Here is a 17,202-nt window from a genome sequence, read left to right as displayed (position 1 = left end):
ATCATCCCTCAGCATTCCCACTGATTCCCACTGATCGGTTACTAGCCATCCCCTTTAATACTTTATGAAAATAGACTTATGTTTGTGTGTTTAGTTTTCAGGGTTTTTTTTTTGGGGGGGGGATATTTGCAGAGATTGACAGACGCTGTAATACTGTATCAATATAAACATCGTACTTGTGTGCTCTGGCATAGGGATTTTTCATTTTTTGTTTTGTTTTTGTTTTTTGTTTGTTTGTTTGTTTGTTTTTCATTTCAAACCCCCACAATTTATTCACTAGCCAGTGCACCGTGAGCTATGCACATCTAATACGATTTGCTTTTGTTTTTCACTAACAGACTCACAATGTGACCCCTTTATTATTGCTTCGCATCAGCCTCACCCCATTTCATTAAAAAAAAAACACACATGCACACACACTTTTGGACAATTGACAATTGCAGTATTTATAATTACATGCTTGGTTGTAGCCAAGTAACAGTGAGCCAAGTTCATACATTTTTAGTTGTTGCTGTGGTAATAAGAATTATACAACACAGAAGGAGCTATGGCATTTGCTTCTGGACAACTGTAGTCCCAAATATCTATTCTCATGTTGGGTATAATCACAGGTCTATCTTTTGAAAACAATCTTAAGATTTATGCAGAGGTGGCCAAGCCCTGTGCAAGATGAGATGTAATCATAGGTAATCATGTGGCAACCCCTCCCAACCCCCCCCCCCCCCAACAAATTTGAAGGAACTTTAAAAATAGTCGTCGGTGAAGATCTCGATAACAGAAGTTTAGAAAATCAATTTTGTTGGGACAAAGTACAGGTAGCCACCACTTTCACACAAATTTTCCTGTCAATGCAAGTTGGAGCTGTTTCAGCCAGTCTGATGACAACACAAACAAGAACTTTAGCAACATTTGATAGCAAAAGCAATGAAAGCCTTCATGCCTCGTGTTCCCACCATGTCTTTGTATAAGTTGTGGTCATTGCCGTATGAATATCTTAATCTAGTCTTGTATTGTTTGCGTGCATTCTCGATTGTTGCTACTTTGTCCTGTCATGTTCTTCCCAATGTCTGTGTGGGTGTGTGATTAATTGTCGCTACAGTTTTCGGTAACGTCTTTCCGTAAAGACCCAGTACGTGGGGATACCATGGAGAGGGAAGGCTTGCCCTGCTCAGATATATATTCATGAATCCCAGTAAAGAACTGTGTATAGGTACATGGAAGTATACACAGAGCTGAAGAAGCTCGACTGTAGTCAACTATTAATGATGAGCATGCGCTTCTATTGCTGATGGGTTCTATTCATGGTTTCCAAATGTACCTCTGTGGGTAGCAAATGAATTGGGCTGTCCATGAATCCCTCGCTACTGGGTCTTTCCCGTGTCTGTGGGTGTTATAGATTGTCGCCACAGTTTTCAGTATCGTCTTCCGTGATGTGTTGATGTTTGTTATCAATCGTCTCTACAGTGTTCTGTCTTCCTCTCTCTGATCTTCTCAGTTGTTGCTCCTTCCCGCATCCAACACCAAGAGCACTAGAGACATGCCCATTGCTTCTCACCAACATCCGACAACATCCTCATCCTCCACCTCCTCCCCATCCCTCTCTCTCCTCTGATGGTCTCTCTTAGTCCTCCCTCTCCTCGATGTCTCTTCTTGTCTTGTCTTTGTCTGTTGTGCCTGTAAGTGTTGACTACTTTCTAGTTCTGTGTTTGTGTAACCCCTTAAATCTTTTTTTGCCATGGTGTATTGACCGATTCAGGTTCGTTGAGGGCAGCAGACATTTTGTGGCACTGGGCGCAGCCATGAGGTGTCTTAGCCGACCCCCCCTCCTCTCCCCCACCCCACGGGCAACATGTTTATCGCGCACTTGTAACAAAGGTTCGCGCACTCAGCAAGCGTTCGCGCACTTAGTACGAGACGCCCATTGGCTAAAACGACCATGCCTCAGTTTTTCATTCCGCGCGCGGAAGGGGTGGGGGAGAGGGGAGGGGGGGTCGGCTAAGACACCGCGTAATGGCGCTGCCCATGCCAAAAATACACATAGCGCGTCACAGAATCAGTCAATAACCTCCTGTGTGCCACATTGTTCTGAGAACGCAACTTTTGGAAAACATTCTTTTGTCAAAACCACACATTTAGTCATAGAGTGTTTTTGCTAGAAATGCCCTACAGCAAAGTTGTAGCGAATATTGCAAGCTTTGCTGTAATGTTAATTTATGACAAAGCTACAAGTATGGCTATGATGCTCTAAGTATACTGCAGTATTTAATGGACAGGTGTTATTGCAATTGATCGAACGGTTGGTGGGTAGTTGTTCATTTGAGCAAAATAAACATAAGTTGTCATGCTGTCGATTGAGGTGGGTGTGCAATTGTGGCAGATAAAGTGATAGATATGTTGCAAATCCAATTTGCTCGTAGCATTTAGGGAGAGCTCAAAACAAGAAAATGTCCACACAAGTTGCAGACACACCATGATTACCAGTTTATGGCCACAGTCTGAAAATTTGACATTTTGACAGAAAACATATTGTAGTCAAAGAGAGGGTCATTATTTACAGCTACATGTACAGGAGGTATTGGAGAAAAAGAAAGGATTTTAAAGAGTGCTTTCAATTTCTGCAGCAATTGTTTTAGTTGCAGGAGCCAAAATTTATACATTGCAATATTGATATCAATTTTGCTGTATATATAAAGAGTTTGATCCCAAATGTAATTCCATTCTTCCTGATTCCAGTAGGAAAGTCAGGCATAGAATATTCTTATTCTCTTATGCATGTTGCCATATCACACTGACACATTGCCTGTCTTGGCCCTTTCTTTAATGCTGCTATGCTTCTTTGACTGTTGCGATAAAATCAGTCTCAGATATACTTGTATTATACTTACATTTTTTTAATGTGTTGTCCTCCTTCAGGACCACTTCTGGGACAGGAAAATGTTGCGATAAAATTTGAATATGTCTCACTTTTGAATTTTTTAGAATTATTGTTATTAATAGCATTGGGCTCTTTTGCTTGCTCTTCTATCGGTCAATACAGCCATTGTGTTGTTTCATAGCAAAATATGAGTCTTTTTCTTATCTCTACAAGAAGCTTTGAATGAGGAAAAAATTGACAATAATTAACTGATTGGATGTGTGAGTCTGTAGGGTACAAGCCTCTGTGGTCTGGAATGAGGTATTGTTTTGTACAATTACGGTTTGATGCGCCTCTTGATTTAAAGCCAGTCCCTTAATTTAGCTATGAGAGTAGGTGCGTCCCTAAACAAGGCACTTTATCCTCACTGTTTAGTGCTTCGGAGGAGCCTAAGAGTCTTCCATCCCCTTGTAACCCATATTGATAAACATTTGACTTCTTTAGAGGCCACTTAAAATAAATCCCAATGCAAGTCCAAAATTGCAGGCTAGTGATACGGTGTATCTTTAGGAGATCCTTGGTATGATATCATTGCCCATTTCATTCTCACTCTATTGATATTTCAGTAGACCATGATGATGGATATGAATGAATATAATACTGCAGTCTTTGTGTATTAATATTCGTGGTAATTCTTCTCTTACCGTTATTTCTGCAGGTCACCCTTGTAACTGATTCCTTTGGGAGTCCTTCAAGACAACCTGCTACTGTGTCAAGGCCCCAGCCCTCCCAAGGCCCCACTCAGGCTCCTCGCTACACACCAGCTGCCTCACGCCCCTCACCAACTCTCCCTAGTGGTGTCACGAGACCACAGGGTGGGGCACCCATTGGGAGCATTGATCCCCCTGCCAAGACACAGCTCTCTCGTGTTCCAGCCTCATCCACGCCTCCGACGCGCCAGCAGACTCCCCCACCCCGCCCATCTACTCCCCCAACCCGCAACACCACTGCACCTGCTAGGACAGCAGCCCCGCCTGCACGACAGCCCACCCCCGTCTCCCAGCCATCACGCCCCATGCCTACGCCATCCCATCCACCAGCAGCGAGACAGAGTGCAGGGAGTCAGCCACGCCCAACCCCATCCCCGGCGGCAGCCTACAATCCATTTGATGACGACCTCAAGCCTCCCTCTTCCCAAACAGCGGGGCGCTCTCCCCAGGACTACCGTCCTTCCGCGGCCCCAGTCAGGAGACCACAGGGTGGGTGGCCGGGGCAGGGCAAGGTGTCCCCACCCAACCCTTTCTCATCACCTGCAAGTTCCCAGGCCAGCAGGGCATCCCCCTCTCGTACAGGTGGGTCAGCACCAAAGAAGCCCCCCGCCCTATCCAACCCATTTGATGACAACGGTGACAATCCCTTCGATGATGACGTTGACGAGGAAGACAGGAGGAACAATCCTTTCTACGATTAAAAATAAATCAAGCACATCTTCTTTTGCCATATCCTATTCGAGAAGATCCCTTTCATTTTCTGTAACTTGTCATTCTAGCACATATAGCTTTATGCCATGTGACTGCAAAATTTATGTTCAAGTACTCATGTGACATGTACATTTTGGAGTTATGTATACTTTATGTATCTTGTGTATATGAGTCATGTAAAACGGTCTAAGACAAAGTATGAAACAGTATTGGTTGATTATCCACAGTTTGTGTAATAGCACCTTTCTATTGTTTGGATATGCAGTACAGAGGCCTGTTTCAGAAAACTTGTCATCAGTGACAAGTTGTCATAGATGTGACAAGCTACTGAAATCCTTGCAGCTGATTGGCTGAGAGCAAATTTGTCATAGAAATGTGGCAGTTGTCACTGATGACAAGTTTTATGAAACGCGCCCCGGGTTTCATACTTACAGTAAGTGAGGTCTGTGTGTTGTTTCTTCCAGCATACTTCATCTTGCTGCAAAAGTGGGATACTTGTGTTTCCTTAATCAAAGTACATTGAAAAGGAACTAAAAAGTAGTTAATCATGCCATTTAGATAGAGCTGAAAAGTAGTCACCAGTTTGTATGGTTTTCTATCTATTTTGTGCATTACTGTTTATTCAGGTTCTAATATAAATGGGCAGTGATGAAATTCCAAGTTTCTATCAAGCAAATTACCAGCATGGGAAATTTCAATTGATTGCAAAATAGGAATGTTCTGTTTTCCCAAAGGCCTGACTGTAGATTTGGGTCAATGGGTAATTTCTTTCTTTCAACTCTGAATAGTAACCTTGTGTGTCAAGCTCATCAAATTTTCTTATACTCCCAGATTTTAGTGATAGCGGTAATTAATACTCAGTGTCTGAAGTTTATCATACATCTTTTCAGATCAAACCACCTTGTTAATTTGCATTGAGAAATATATGTACACTGTGAATTCCTTTTTTTACTCAACTCAAATGCACTAGGCATCTACCAGTTCTGTGTAGAATGAAGCATTTTGTTATTAGCAAAGCAAAGTGCTCACAAATTGTGATTTTTTTTTTTTTACTGCACATATAATGCAATGTTTCATGTTATGTCACACAGTAAAATCTTACCCTGTGTGGCATACAGTCAAGGTTTTTTTCCTTGAAAGTTCATTTATGCTGTTTATGTCATGTGCAACACATTGATGTGATTACAATTGTTTAGCCTCTCCAAGAGTACAGTGTACTTTATTGTTGATGCTAAGTGTACATGTGGAAATTTCCTGGAGCAGAGAATGGATATGTGCAAATACTTTCAAAGAATTTAATATTTGTGATCATGTGTGAATGAGAGACATGATGAAAGATAATGAGAGAGAGAGAGGGAGAGAGAGAGAGAGAGACTAACGGGCAAATGTTGTGTGAGTACATGTTTGCAGAAGTGATAGAAAAACTGAAAAAAGTCTTTTTTGCCAGACCTTGCGGGGATTTTTTCATATCTGTTTCTCTGAGAGTTTTCTTCAGCTCTCCCTTTTAATGATTAGAATGTTGTCTGCAGGTGTACAGGTATTTCAAAAGAAAACAACCAGATGATTCTTAGTACAGTGGAATCTCAGTATATCAAGATTTTTGGAACCAAGACAATTTGTTCTTTATATCAGATATTTTGTTATATCCGTAGTCAATTAACAATACAAAACAAAGGAAATGGATTCCATGGGACTGGAGGAATTAGTTTGTTAAATCAGGTATGTTGTTTTATCAGAGCCCCATTTCATAAAAGATGATAGGATGACAACTCTTGCTGGAATGACAACTTCCCACAGCAAACAGCCAATCAGGAAGCTGGATTCTTGTCGTTACCATGACAATTGTCATTCCAGCAAAGAGTTGTCATCAAATCAACTCTTTATGAAATGGGGCCCAGATCTCTTTATATCGAGTTTCCACTGTAACAAATTTACTCTGCCGTTCCTGCGAATAAAATCTTCTCCAGTGTAATGATGTCAAATGTTTCTAAAAATAGGAAAGGAGGGTGAAATGTTTCACGCTCCAATATTCCCACCCATCCCCCTAAATACAGTAATTACCTGTTGATGAATAAATGACTTGATTTCTGGAAATGAAATGAATACAAAAAGTGGTAGTGTATATTGCATATTACCAGATAGTTATGATCACAAAATAAACTTATTTCCAGATAAGGAAACTGTAATTTCTGTGAATTCATTTTATGTTTATTTGTCTGTGTGTTTTTGTGTTGTGCTGTATATATGCGTGTGTGATATGTGTGTGTGTGTGTGTGTGTGTGTGTGTGTGTGTGTGTGTGTGTGCGTGTGTGTGTGAGTGTGTGTGGTTGCGTGTGTGTGTGTATGTGTGTGTATGAGTGCATTAAATGTCAGTGCCCTGTTGCATTAAAACAAGGCATAATATTAGTCTTGGCAAAATTGGTAGTTACCAGTAGTAATTTTGAATATCTTACAGCCAAGTTGCAGTTCATTGAGGACATTTTCCCCCATTCATAACTTAATAAACTTTAATGATTTGCCCACTTCTGGCAATATGAGACAGCTAGAGTCTGTATAAAAGAAAGATAGGAGAGAGAAATGTACGCTTTCATTGCTGACAGCTACATTGTACAGATAGCTGTTGAAGAGGTTTATGGGACGAGGTGATTCACGTACGCTTGCTGCACGTATGTACACAGACAGGGTGTATACGATACATAGCTTATGTATTTTCATATTGCCATGCACAAAAACACAGACAGACGCACACACACACACACACACACACACACACACACACACACACACACACAAAATATATAGAAAAGCTGACTTAATTTCTTTTCCCACCCTCGCCGACCCCGCCCCTCCCCCAACACGTACTCACCCCTTCATGTATGCCCAAAACAATAGCACACCTCAAAAGTCTGCGACCCCATCTCTCTCTCTCTCTTTCTTTGCATACCTGTTCGCAAGCGGTGCGAGACCGAATTGCATTCAGTCCTGATCAGCTTCAACCAGATTTCCGATACGGGCCCGGGTTTTGTCCTCAGAAGTCTCGCTTGAATAAAAGACTTGCTTGAATAAAAGACAAAATCCGATAGCATAGTGCCTGTGTTTACCTCACATTCAATAATACAATATGAACTCGCGTCAAAAAGAGAAAAACATTTCATAACAGTCGTGTTGTACGAACGTGTTATCAGTCCTGCCGTTTACCTTTCATTTTGTCAAGTACGATGCACTCTGGTGGTACTAACTCTAAAGCGAGTGCCCGAAAGTTTGATCTAGAATATTGCATTCTCCTATCTTATCCTGGGGGTGTCGCATCATAGGTATTCAATGCTACGATACTCCCAACTCACAAAAAGTGTTCGATGAATAGGAGCAGGTAAATAATTCAGATTAGTCAAGACCTTCCTACGATAAGCAGTCGTCTATAGGGTCGTTGCGAAATGTCCCAAATTCATTGGTCTGAGGTTGGACTATTCGTCTAACATTGGGATTCATACGGTGAGTGTGAATCAATTTCAGCTTTTAAGCTGTGTATTAGAGTTAATCTATCATGTATTCTATGACGAGTTACATGGGAGGCTGTTTGCCTAGTCTTACGATTCAAACCGTTCTTATCGGAAGTGTCGGCGCACTCTTCTTTACCTGGCTGGTCGGCATCTACCGGACGCCGAGGAATCTACCACCGGGACCCATCGGCCTGCCACTGTTAGGGTACATGCCATTTCTCCAGCTGCCTCCATTTAAAGGTAAAGTGCGTTAAAAGTCCACGTACATGGAATGACGCATGATGTGATATGAAGTGATATCTGATAAGGTGTAGTGCATAGAGACCAAAGACCAAAACATTTGGTTATATGGTAATTGCTTTGTAAACACAAATATCACCCTATATGCATACGGTTCCGACGATATGTCTGAGTTCAGACGCTCTTAATCTACGTCAGTTAGTTTTGACTTGGAAATAATGTCAGCGTTTTCGTTCTTCGCTGCACTGCGCAAGGAGCTCTTTCGCTCTCTCATGCTCGCAGTCCAACATTGATCTCCACTCTTTCATGATAAAAATCGTATAAACCTGAGAAAAAGAAGGTATTGAGACAACAGACTAATTAATGCATCTTATTTATCGCCATTCAAGTTGAATTACTGCATGAATCTATCAGACTTCCATCCTTCCATTCCTTATCCCATGTCAATTGTAGTTATTGCATTAAAAATACATCATTCCAAGTTTAAGTTTAGATGATTATAATCTATATGGAAAGTTCTAATCCGTCGAAGACCTTTGAAACACATTTAAGCGCGTTATAGATATATTAACCATTTTTGTTATAGCTGCTACTCATTCAAAGTAGACGTGCTAATACAATACTTAAGGATAGATATTTTACCCATTATATGAACGCATGGTCACAACCACACACTTCATCCACTGCCCCTGTTATCAAATCTTGCAAGGAGGCAACAACTTCCCTCAAGCACTTCCATGAACAACATAAATTTGAAGGGGGAGTTTAAAAAAAAAGACCAGTAATTTCGTGTCTTAACCCCGAAATCGGGAGGTAGATACATGTTTGTTTGTTTGTTTTGGGTTTTGTTTTTTTTTTCCAGCAGATATTGATTATTGCACTTCATTTACCCCATGGCGATGTGGCACATCTAATGCCAAGCTGACACTTGCACGACTTTTGGTCACGATTTTGTCGTGGCAAGTGGTGAACAAAATTTTGAACATTTCAAAATTCTCGTCCCGACATGGCACGCATTCACGACGGGTTTACGCACACTTCACGCCAGTTTACGACTAGTTTGCGCACTGGCACGACTCAAGTCGTGCCAATGCGTGCCACAAAATCGTGCAAGTGTCAGCCTGGCTTAAGGCTGCTGTTAACTTGCCGAAAATCTAGTTACCGGATGGAGAATGTGGCTTGCATAGGAGTAATTTTGTTTGCTTGCTTTTTGACATCTCAAATGAAAATTAAACTCAAATCCTAAATGAAAGCATGAATGATATGCGATGACAGTGATACATATAGAAAGATAGATAGAAAGATAGACAGATAGATACATATATAGATAATGTGTTTATTATCTCTATCTATCTATCTATCTATCTATCTATCTATCTATCCATCTATCTATTATATATACACATAAACTTCTTTCAGGATTCGCCCGTTTAGCCCAGAAATATGGCGGCCTGATCAGCGTCCGGCTCGGACCAATGCTAACCGTCGTCCTCAACGATGTCGATGCCGTCAAGCAGTCTCTCGTGAAAGAAGCCGACGTCTTCACCGACCGCAACGTCCCCATCGAATACTCGCTCGCCCTCCCTCTCGAAGGTAAAGAGGTTTCGTTTGTGCTGCGTTCTTGGCTGCTCTTTAAGAGCTTCAAATTACCCCAGTAGTTTTTACTCATCCGTGAGTGAGCATGTTGTTGTAACAGGTGCAACGAAATTAAAGAAACGGAAGTTAAGTAAAAGCAATACATCGCAGAAAGTTCTTTACGATTGTTGGTAAATTTTGCTCGTTATATACCTACTTCTAGAGTAGCAACATCTATCCAAGCTTTAATTTTTCTCTTTTTCATATCCTGGTTATTTTTTATATAGTCCCAGTCATGTACCTTTGATTACATGAATTTGAATAATTATATCGGTAACTTTGTCGGCTTGCTCCGAACTATGTTATGTAACCGTAAATCGCTCCTGTTAAACTTACGCGGCCATGCCGATAGCATCAATACCGACACAAATTAGGCAATGGAGTTATGCAACTGCTTTTTCCTGTGGATTCCACATCAGTGGCATACTAAGAGATTCGAGCTGCGAAACAGTTAATCCTATTCGAATTCTTTATCTTGCTTTTTTTTTCTTTTCTTGTCTGCTGGGACAAAAGGCAGCCTTGCTTTCTCGAGCGGAGATCGGTGGAAAGAGTTACGTAAATTCGTCGCCACGGCGTTCAGACAGTTCGAGGTCGAGCATGAAAAGTTGGAGTCGGTGATCGTCCGGGAGTCCGACAGACTGTGTCGAGCGTTTCATGACGAGGCGACCAAAGAGTATGACCAGAGAAATTAAACTAATTGAATTCTATCCCCGACCTCCATCAGGACAAAATATCATAGTTTTCAAACAAATTAAGCGGGGTTCCCACTATCACGATTGGCGCCACGATTGAAATCGTGGTCTTAGTCGTGAAGCAATCTTGGTGATCTTATCAGATCGTATTAGATTGTATCAGATCTTGAGGTCAATCGTGGCAATCGCGTTAATCGTAGAAAATTTTTGGACTGTTCAAAAATTTTCTACGATTAACATGATTAATTTTTGATCGTGATCATCGCATCAGATTGTCTTGGATCGTATCAAAACGCAACAAATCTTATCTAATCGTGCTTCTTAATCGTGTTGATCGGGATCGACTTTTTCACTTTCCTTCTGCTTGTTTTGCACATTTGCTCTTTCAATTCTTTTACTCGCAAATCGTATATACTTTGTATTCTGCGAGGTTGAATAAGGGAGGGGTGGCACAATGAAATACAAAATAACAACACCACTGAAACATCCACCAGAAGCAGAATGTTTCACATACCCCACAAAGTAACTTTTGTGACTTTTGAAAAGTGACCATTGTGGATGTGTGGTCACTTGTGCATAACTATGAAGATCACTTTAGTCGATAAGTTAGTCAATAAGTGTAGCAATTTTTTTTAAGTGACATTATATTAGGGGAGTTACCTTTCTGTTGTGTTTGTATGTCGGTTTTGTTAAACACTGTTAAATAAAACAATAAATCAAGCCAAACCAAATAAGCTTTCAATACCCCATGAGATAACATTTTGAAATAAAAATGCATATGATACATACTATGCGAATATGAAATCAAACACACAAGCTATGCTATCAGTTCGGTCAATGAGCGTATATAACACATATTGTGTAAGTATTCAAAAAGATCCCATCCTCTTTTTTAGCTTCAATTTCATCATATTTTCTTCATGTATTTCAAAGGAAGGTGAAAACATTTGTCTTGATTTTTTTTTTTTTTTACTGGAGAAGATGGGGCAATGATCTCATCTTGTGTATTCGGTTTTTGTTTTTTGGTGTTTTTGGGGGGTGGGGGGCGGAAGGGTGAGCACGTCGATTCAATGATCTATTAATTTCTTTAGGTTAACTTAGAGGAGGGACTATAAGATTCTGTAGCTGACCTAGGTGGTGCTTAATTCTATCTGATGATAACGTAATCGTCATTCGCAATACTGCAAAGGTCACGTTCTCATCATCCTCAACCTGTCATTCCTTGCCATCATCAATGGTTGTGGATAGTAGGCCTAATCACTCTGCAGAAGGTGAGGAAACAATGAAATCCATCGTCAGCCGGACTATAATATTCCCATTCGGGTCAAGATATCGTATCTTATCTCAACTGCCCGCATTGGTTCGCGGTATTTGTATTAGAACGTATCAGAGCATAGCTGCACGCACCAAATCGGGGATCCCGATCGTAATGATAGTGGTAGATCGGAACCAATCATGGACTCAATCGGGACAATCCTATCGGATCGTATTTGAACGGGAGACCAAATCGTGACAGATCGTATTGCTTGAAATAGACCAATCGTGACCATATCGCATCCAAGCGAAGTAACACGTGTATATTGACTCGCATAACCTCGTATCCAACGTGAAATTTCAGATGAGTTCAACGAAACTTCCACGATCAGTTACGAATGTCCAATCGTGGCGTTCGTAATAGATCGTACGATAGTGGGAACCCCGCTCAACAAACCACGAAATGACACGATACGACATGACACGACACGACATGACGTAATTATTGATATCATACCTATCATATCATAATCATAATCATATAAAATCATATCATTTCATAACATGACATGACGTACATTTGTGACGTAACATGACATAACATAGCATGATATAACATGACATAACATCTATAACATGACATAATACAACAAATCAATAAAATCGTTAAAAACAGAATGGCTGGAAAGTGTTTCGGTAGGCCTGTTAGTTCCAAGATCATTACGTCACTCCAATGAAAAGGATTCAGTTCACTGTGTATAATACTGTAAGTCTGCAGAGCAACTGTTTGGTAAGCATGTAACAATAAGTCATGGGTTCAAATCCCAGGCCGGTTCTTTCCTGTTTTCTTTCTCTATCTAATAAAAACCGAGAAAGCGTTCTTGCTTTACGTACAGAGAGCTACAAGACAAAAAGTCTGTTATTTACAACAGTATATGACAAAAATGTTGGTCTCAATACGTAATAGAACAGTGGCATAGCTACGTACAGTCATGACATCCTTCTGATCACCATAATTTCATAGGCAGACCACTGAAATTCATCACCGTTATCAATCTGTAGTTGATAATTATGTCAAATCATGGACCTAAAATACAGTAATCACGCTGTATTTGGTCCCTCCCTACATACCTTATTCCTCGTTGGCTGATGCCCTTCAGCTTATTATCATATTTTATATCAAAGTATTCTACATCTTCGTCTTTATAGTGTACTCTGTACTTTGGCATGATTGTTTATCATTTCATAGTTTGATTTTTTATGCTGAATAAATAAATTCAATTCATTTCAATTCGTTGTAGGCCTACCCTGTCCTTGTTTAATCTATACTACAATGTATAGAGGGGCTCATATTAATTGAGTTATTGCTGTGTTAATTGCGCATGCATTTCTTTCCCATTTCCTGCCATGTCAGTCAATCTGGACTTCGCTCGTTCGACCCCCATCACATCATCAACAACGCAGTCTCGAACATCATCTGTAGCATCTGTTTCGGCCGCTCGTACGAGTATTCGGATCCCGAGTTTCACCGAATCCTCACCGTCGTCGGTTCGTATTACGCTAATTAAAACGAGAATCCATGCCATTACTCAAGTTGTTTGTAATGAGTCCATCGCAGCTAAGTCAAACAACCAGTCGAAATTCCAATGAAAAATTGGTCCCCCACCTCCACAAAAGAAAGAAAATCTAAGAATAATGGATAGCCTAGAAATGTCAGAATGCTACTATCTTATATCCCTCTTTTTTGCCAGTGGAAAGCGATTTTCTGTATCTTATCATGCAACCTTGAATCTTGCATCTTAAAATATCAGGTGCTGACTTTAAATGCAAACTTACTAACATGGGACAATTGATGTGTGTTACTTCATTTCATGTTATCACATCCGTCATCACATCGAAAAGTCTTACGAACCTCAGGGCTGCCAACTCTCACTCATTGAGAGTGACACTCACTCATTGAGAGTGAGACTCACTCATTTTGGTCCTTTCTCACTCGAAAACTATATTTCATTTGCATGCCTTTCTATTGATTTCACTCATTTTGACTCCTAAATTATAGCATTGGCCTATGTGAGTCTCACTCTCAACTAGTTTCCAATGTTGGCAGCCCTGGAACCTACCAGTTTAAGGATTTAATTTCCCTGAATGAAGATTGCATCTCTGACAGAGTAGAGATCTAAAGAAAGTTTGACAGAAAGGGAGGTGCGTTCTCCTATAAATTGTATTGGTATTCGCTTAATAGCTTCCTCTCTCCTTCTCCACTTCTTAGGAAACTCATTCCGTAGTCTGTCCCCGTCTGGCTGGCTCCTAGTGTGTCGTGGTTTGTACTACACCCCCCTCTATCGACAGGTTCGCCTCAACCTGGCCACACTGGAGGCCTTCATCCGGGACATCGTCCAGCAACACCGGGAGACTTTCGATCCCGACAACCTGCGAGACATCATCGACATGTACCTCCTGGAGGTTAGGCGGCTTGATGAGGAGGGAATCGATACCCACATGAAGGTCAGTTAGTGGGACCGACTGAGCTACAAAATACGACACGCATTATGTCATGAATATTGCTACTCTTCATTGTAGAAGAATAGTACAGAGACCATTTTGAGATCCTAGTCAAAGAAAACGGTAGAGAGATGCCGTCTTGCATAATTCGTTTCCATGACTATTGTTTACTAAAAACATGTGCAGATCTTGCTTTTTATGAGCAATCAGAAAAGTAATAATTTGAGGGGAAAAAAGAGGAATATACAAATATATCATATCAGGGCTTGATTTCTGTTTAATCTCATAAATGACGCCTTTACATAAAAAAATAACCATTATCATAGATTCAAAGTTTTCAATCATTGTATCAGAATAGACTAAGCATTGTTGAAACATTTATATTAGTGGCAGCCATATATGCAAAATTGAGGGTGATGGTGTTATCTCCACGAGTCTTACTTCAGTTGTCAGAAACGTCTTACGTTGACAAGAAATTGCTAGGAAGTATTAATATTCTTCACATCAAGTTATCATAGTTTCGTAGTAATCTAGAAACGACGACGTTTAGAGGAAAGGGGCTATAGTTGCTGAATTATTGTCCAGAAAACATGATTAAAAAAGAAATCTGAGCAAAATTCAGCGGAAGAGACGAGAGGTGATTATCATTGCAGCATTATTTGAATCACGTTAAATCATTGGTCAACAATCCACCAATCAGGAAGCGAACATCTGGAGGGGTGTGTTCGATATCTTTCTCGCTGCTTCTGAGTCAATGACGTCAGCCTTGCGATGGATCCTCCTCTACTTGATCGACAACCCCGATTTACAAAGCAAGGTATGTAGAACAGTGCCTTAAGGCTTCGCACAACTGACCAAAAGTTACCATCAATATTTTGAGGAAGAAAATGTGTGATTAGATATGGAGCGAACATTTTGCTGGAAACCAACAAAACCAGTATTTCTCCTCGCGCTTTGCTCGTGGTATGGCTCAATTCAGGATATACTAGTACCACACATTGTTAATAGTTAAATAGTCATTGGCCAGTTACTTCTTTATTCCTCAAAATGACGTCACCCTGACATCCTGACGTCAGCATTCATCCAGGGTTGAATGTTGGAGATGTTAATGGCAATAATGCTAGTTGACTTATTTATGAAATAATAGGTAACATTTATTAATACTGCAGTGCTCAGTCATTATTTCGACATTCTTTCCGTATACTAAACTTGCTACATTGGACAAAGCATTCATTATATGGAATGTGCATGATTCCTGATTGTGGTTGATAAATAATTGTCTTGTGAATAATTGTCCAAATTCACATTATTTTTGTTGTTGTTGTGTTTCTTGTTTGACTTAAATGGAGATCTTATATTCTGTGTGTGTGTGTGACTTTACTCGTTTTCTTGAATTCTGGAGTGAGAATTCCTTTTTACCAATTATTTTCGGTCATTCCTGATAAGATTCGATCCGACATCATACGAATCGTCGGCCCATCCCGGGACCCAGCGATCACGGACCGTGACCAGCTCCTACTCCTCGAGGCCACCTGTATGGAGGTCCTCCGGCTACGACCACCGGCCCCGATGGGAGGACCGCGACAGACGAGGCACGACGTCCTCGTCAACGACCATTTCATCCCCGAGGGCACGCTGGTGTTGACCAACGTCTGGTACATCCACCAGGACCCCGAGAACTGGCACGATCCGACGCGGTTTGACCCCGCTAGGTTTCTCACAGCGGATGGGAAAGACCTGGTGAAGAACCCAGCGTTCATGCCCTATGGAGCTGGTAAATACTATTTTGCTTGTTACATGCTGTATTCTTAAACATTTATTATCTTATCCTGCGAGATTCGGTGTAGTTAGGATTTCAGAAATAGATGGCAGAAATCCCGTGTATAACATTTCGATATGTTATACTGCCATGAACAAGATATAAACGAAAAAAATCTACTCTTATCAACAGAGGCAGGGTTCAAATTCATGAAATTCTGCCGTCGAGGAGGATTCGAACCTACGACCTTCTGATCACCGATCAGGCGTCATTTCCACTAGACCACCGAGCTTCCGCCGGTGATCAGGAGGTCGTAGATTCGAATCCTGCTCGAGTAAGTACGCCCATGATTTTTTTTTTTTTTTATCATGGCTACTACTAAAACACTGATCAATTCAGTGCTTATTTACGTCGATGTAGGGCAATTTGTCAATCAGTTGCAAAGAGGCAGGGTTGTTGAACACCAGTTCAATAGAATGATCTCACGAATTTATCTGGTAATTCTCTCTCTTTTTTTTTCCTTTTGGAAATCAAGCATTTTTCCACCCAATACGCCCAGTATGCAAAATATCGCAAGGAGTATGCGTGTCGAAAATGTAATATACTGTATTGATGGTCTGTGTATTACAGAATATATTGCATGGGTAATAATTTGTATGATATATTAATCATACTTGATGGTCATAATTACAATTTTCATTCCTCTCATTATGTCATCTTTTAATAGGGAGGCGACTGTGTGTTGGCGATCGCATTGCCCGAATGCAGATGTTTTTGTTTCTCGCATCGATGCTGCGGAGATTCGAGTTTTCGCTTCCAGAAGGCGCTACGGCCGATTTTGGCGTCGATGGGGGAAACTTCACCTTGTCCGCCGCCCCTTTTGAAATATCCATCCGCGAAGTCAACTCGGAGTCGAGCTGAGTGTAAAGCTCGAATTGTGAATAGTTGCCATGCACATAACCTTCAAATTTCATACCTATTACATTATATACCTGTATGCACACCGACGAACTCACACACTTTACGTGAACACATAATTGACCTGAACTATTGATTATGTAGACGCATGGGCGCGTACACTTTTGGAGGTTTTGTGTTTCAAAACACACACACGCTTACGCACGCACATCCATACACACACACACCCTCACACAAACAAACAAACAAACAAACACACATTGTATAACATCCACACATTCTCAATATAAGTAATCGAGTGTACAATCACACGAAATCACATAATTAGAGGAAACGAGGCCCTACTTTGATTTATCAAATTGTCATG

General features: G+C 40.8%; 2 protein-coding genes across 2 annotated transcripts in view; both read left to right on the top strand.

The window, feature by feature from the left end:
* The window catches only part of LOC139716024 (vacuolar protein sorting-associated protein 11 homolog), a 36,406-nt gene extending 32,081 nt beyond the window's left edge, over positions 1-4,325 (top strand). Inside the window, exon 26 of the mRNA XM_071627581.1 lies at positions 3,573-4,325. Coding sequence (XP_071483682.1) covers positions 3,573-4,325 — 753 coding nt within the window. The remainder of the gene's footprint in view (positions 1-3,572) is intronic.
* Positions 4,326-7,782: 3,457 nt separating this feature from the next.
* Positions 7,783-16,838, top strand: LOC139716023 (cytochrome P450 2U1-like). The gene is made up of 8 exons (XM_071627580.1): positions 7,783-8,075; positions 9,495-9,668; positions 10,224-10,383; positions 13,071-13,204; positions 13,926-14,161; positions 14,859-14,975; positions 15,605-15,932; positions 16,645-16,838. Exons 1-8 carry the CDS (start codon positions 7,880-7,882, stop codon positions 16,836-16,838), a joined length of 1,539 nt encoding a protein of 512 aa, XP_071483681.1. The 5' UTR covers positions 7,783-7,879.
* The last annotated feature ends 364 nt before the right edge of the window (positions 16,839-17,202 follow it).

The sequence above is a fragment of the Diadema antillarum genome, unplaced genomic scaffold, assembly GCF_040938485.1.
Source record: "Diadema antillarum isolate AM-2024a unplaced genomic scaffold, OU_Dant_1.0 scf00000060, whole genome shotgun sequence".
Taxonomy (NCBI): domain Eukaryota; kingdom Metazoa; phylum Echinodermata; class Echinoidea; order Diadematoida; family Diadematidae; genus Diadema; species Diadema antillarum.
The sequence above is the reverse complement of the archived record's forward strand: the minus strand, read 5'-3'. Positions and strand labels throughout refer to the sequence as shown.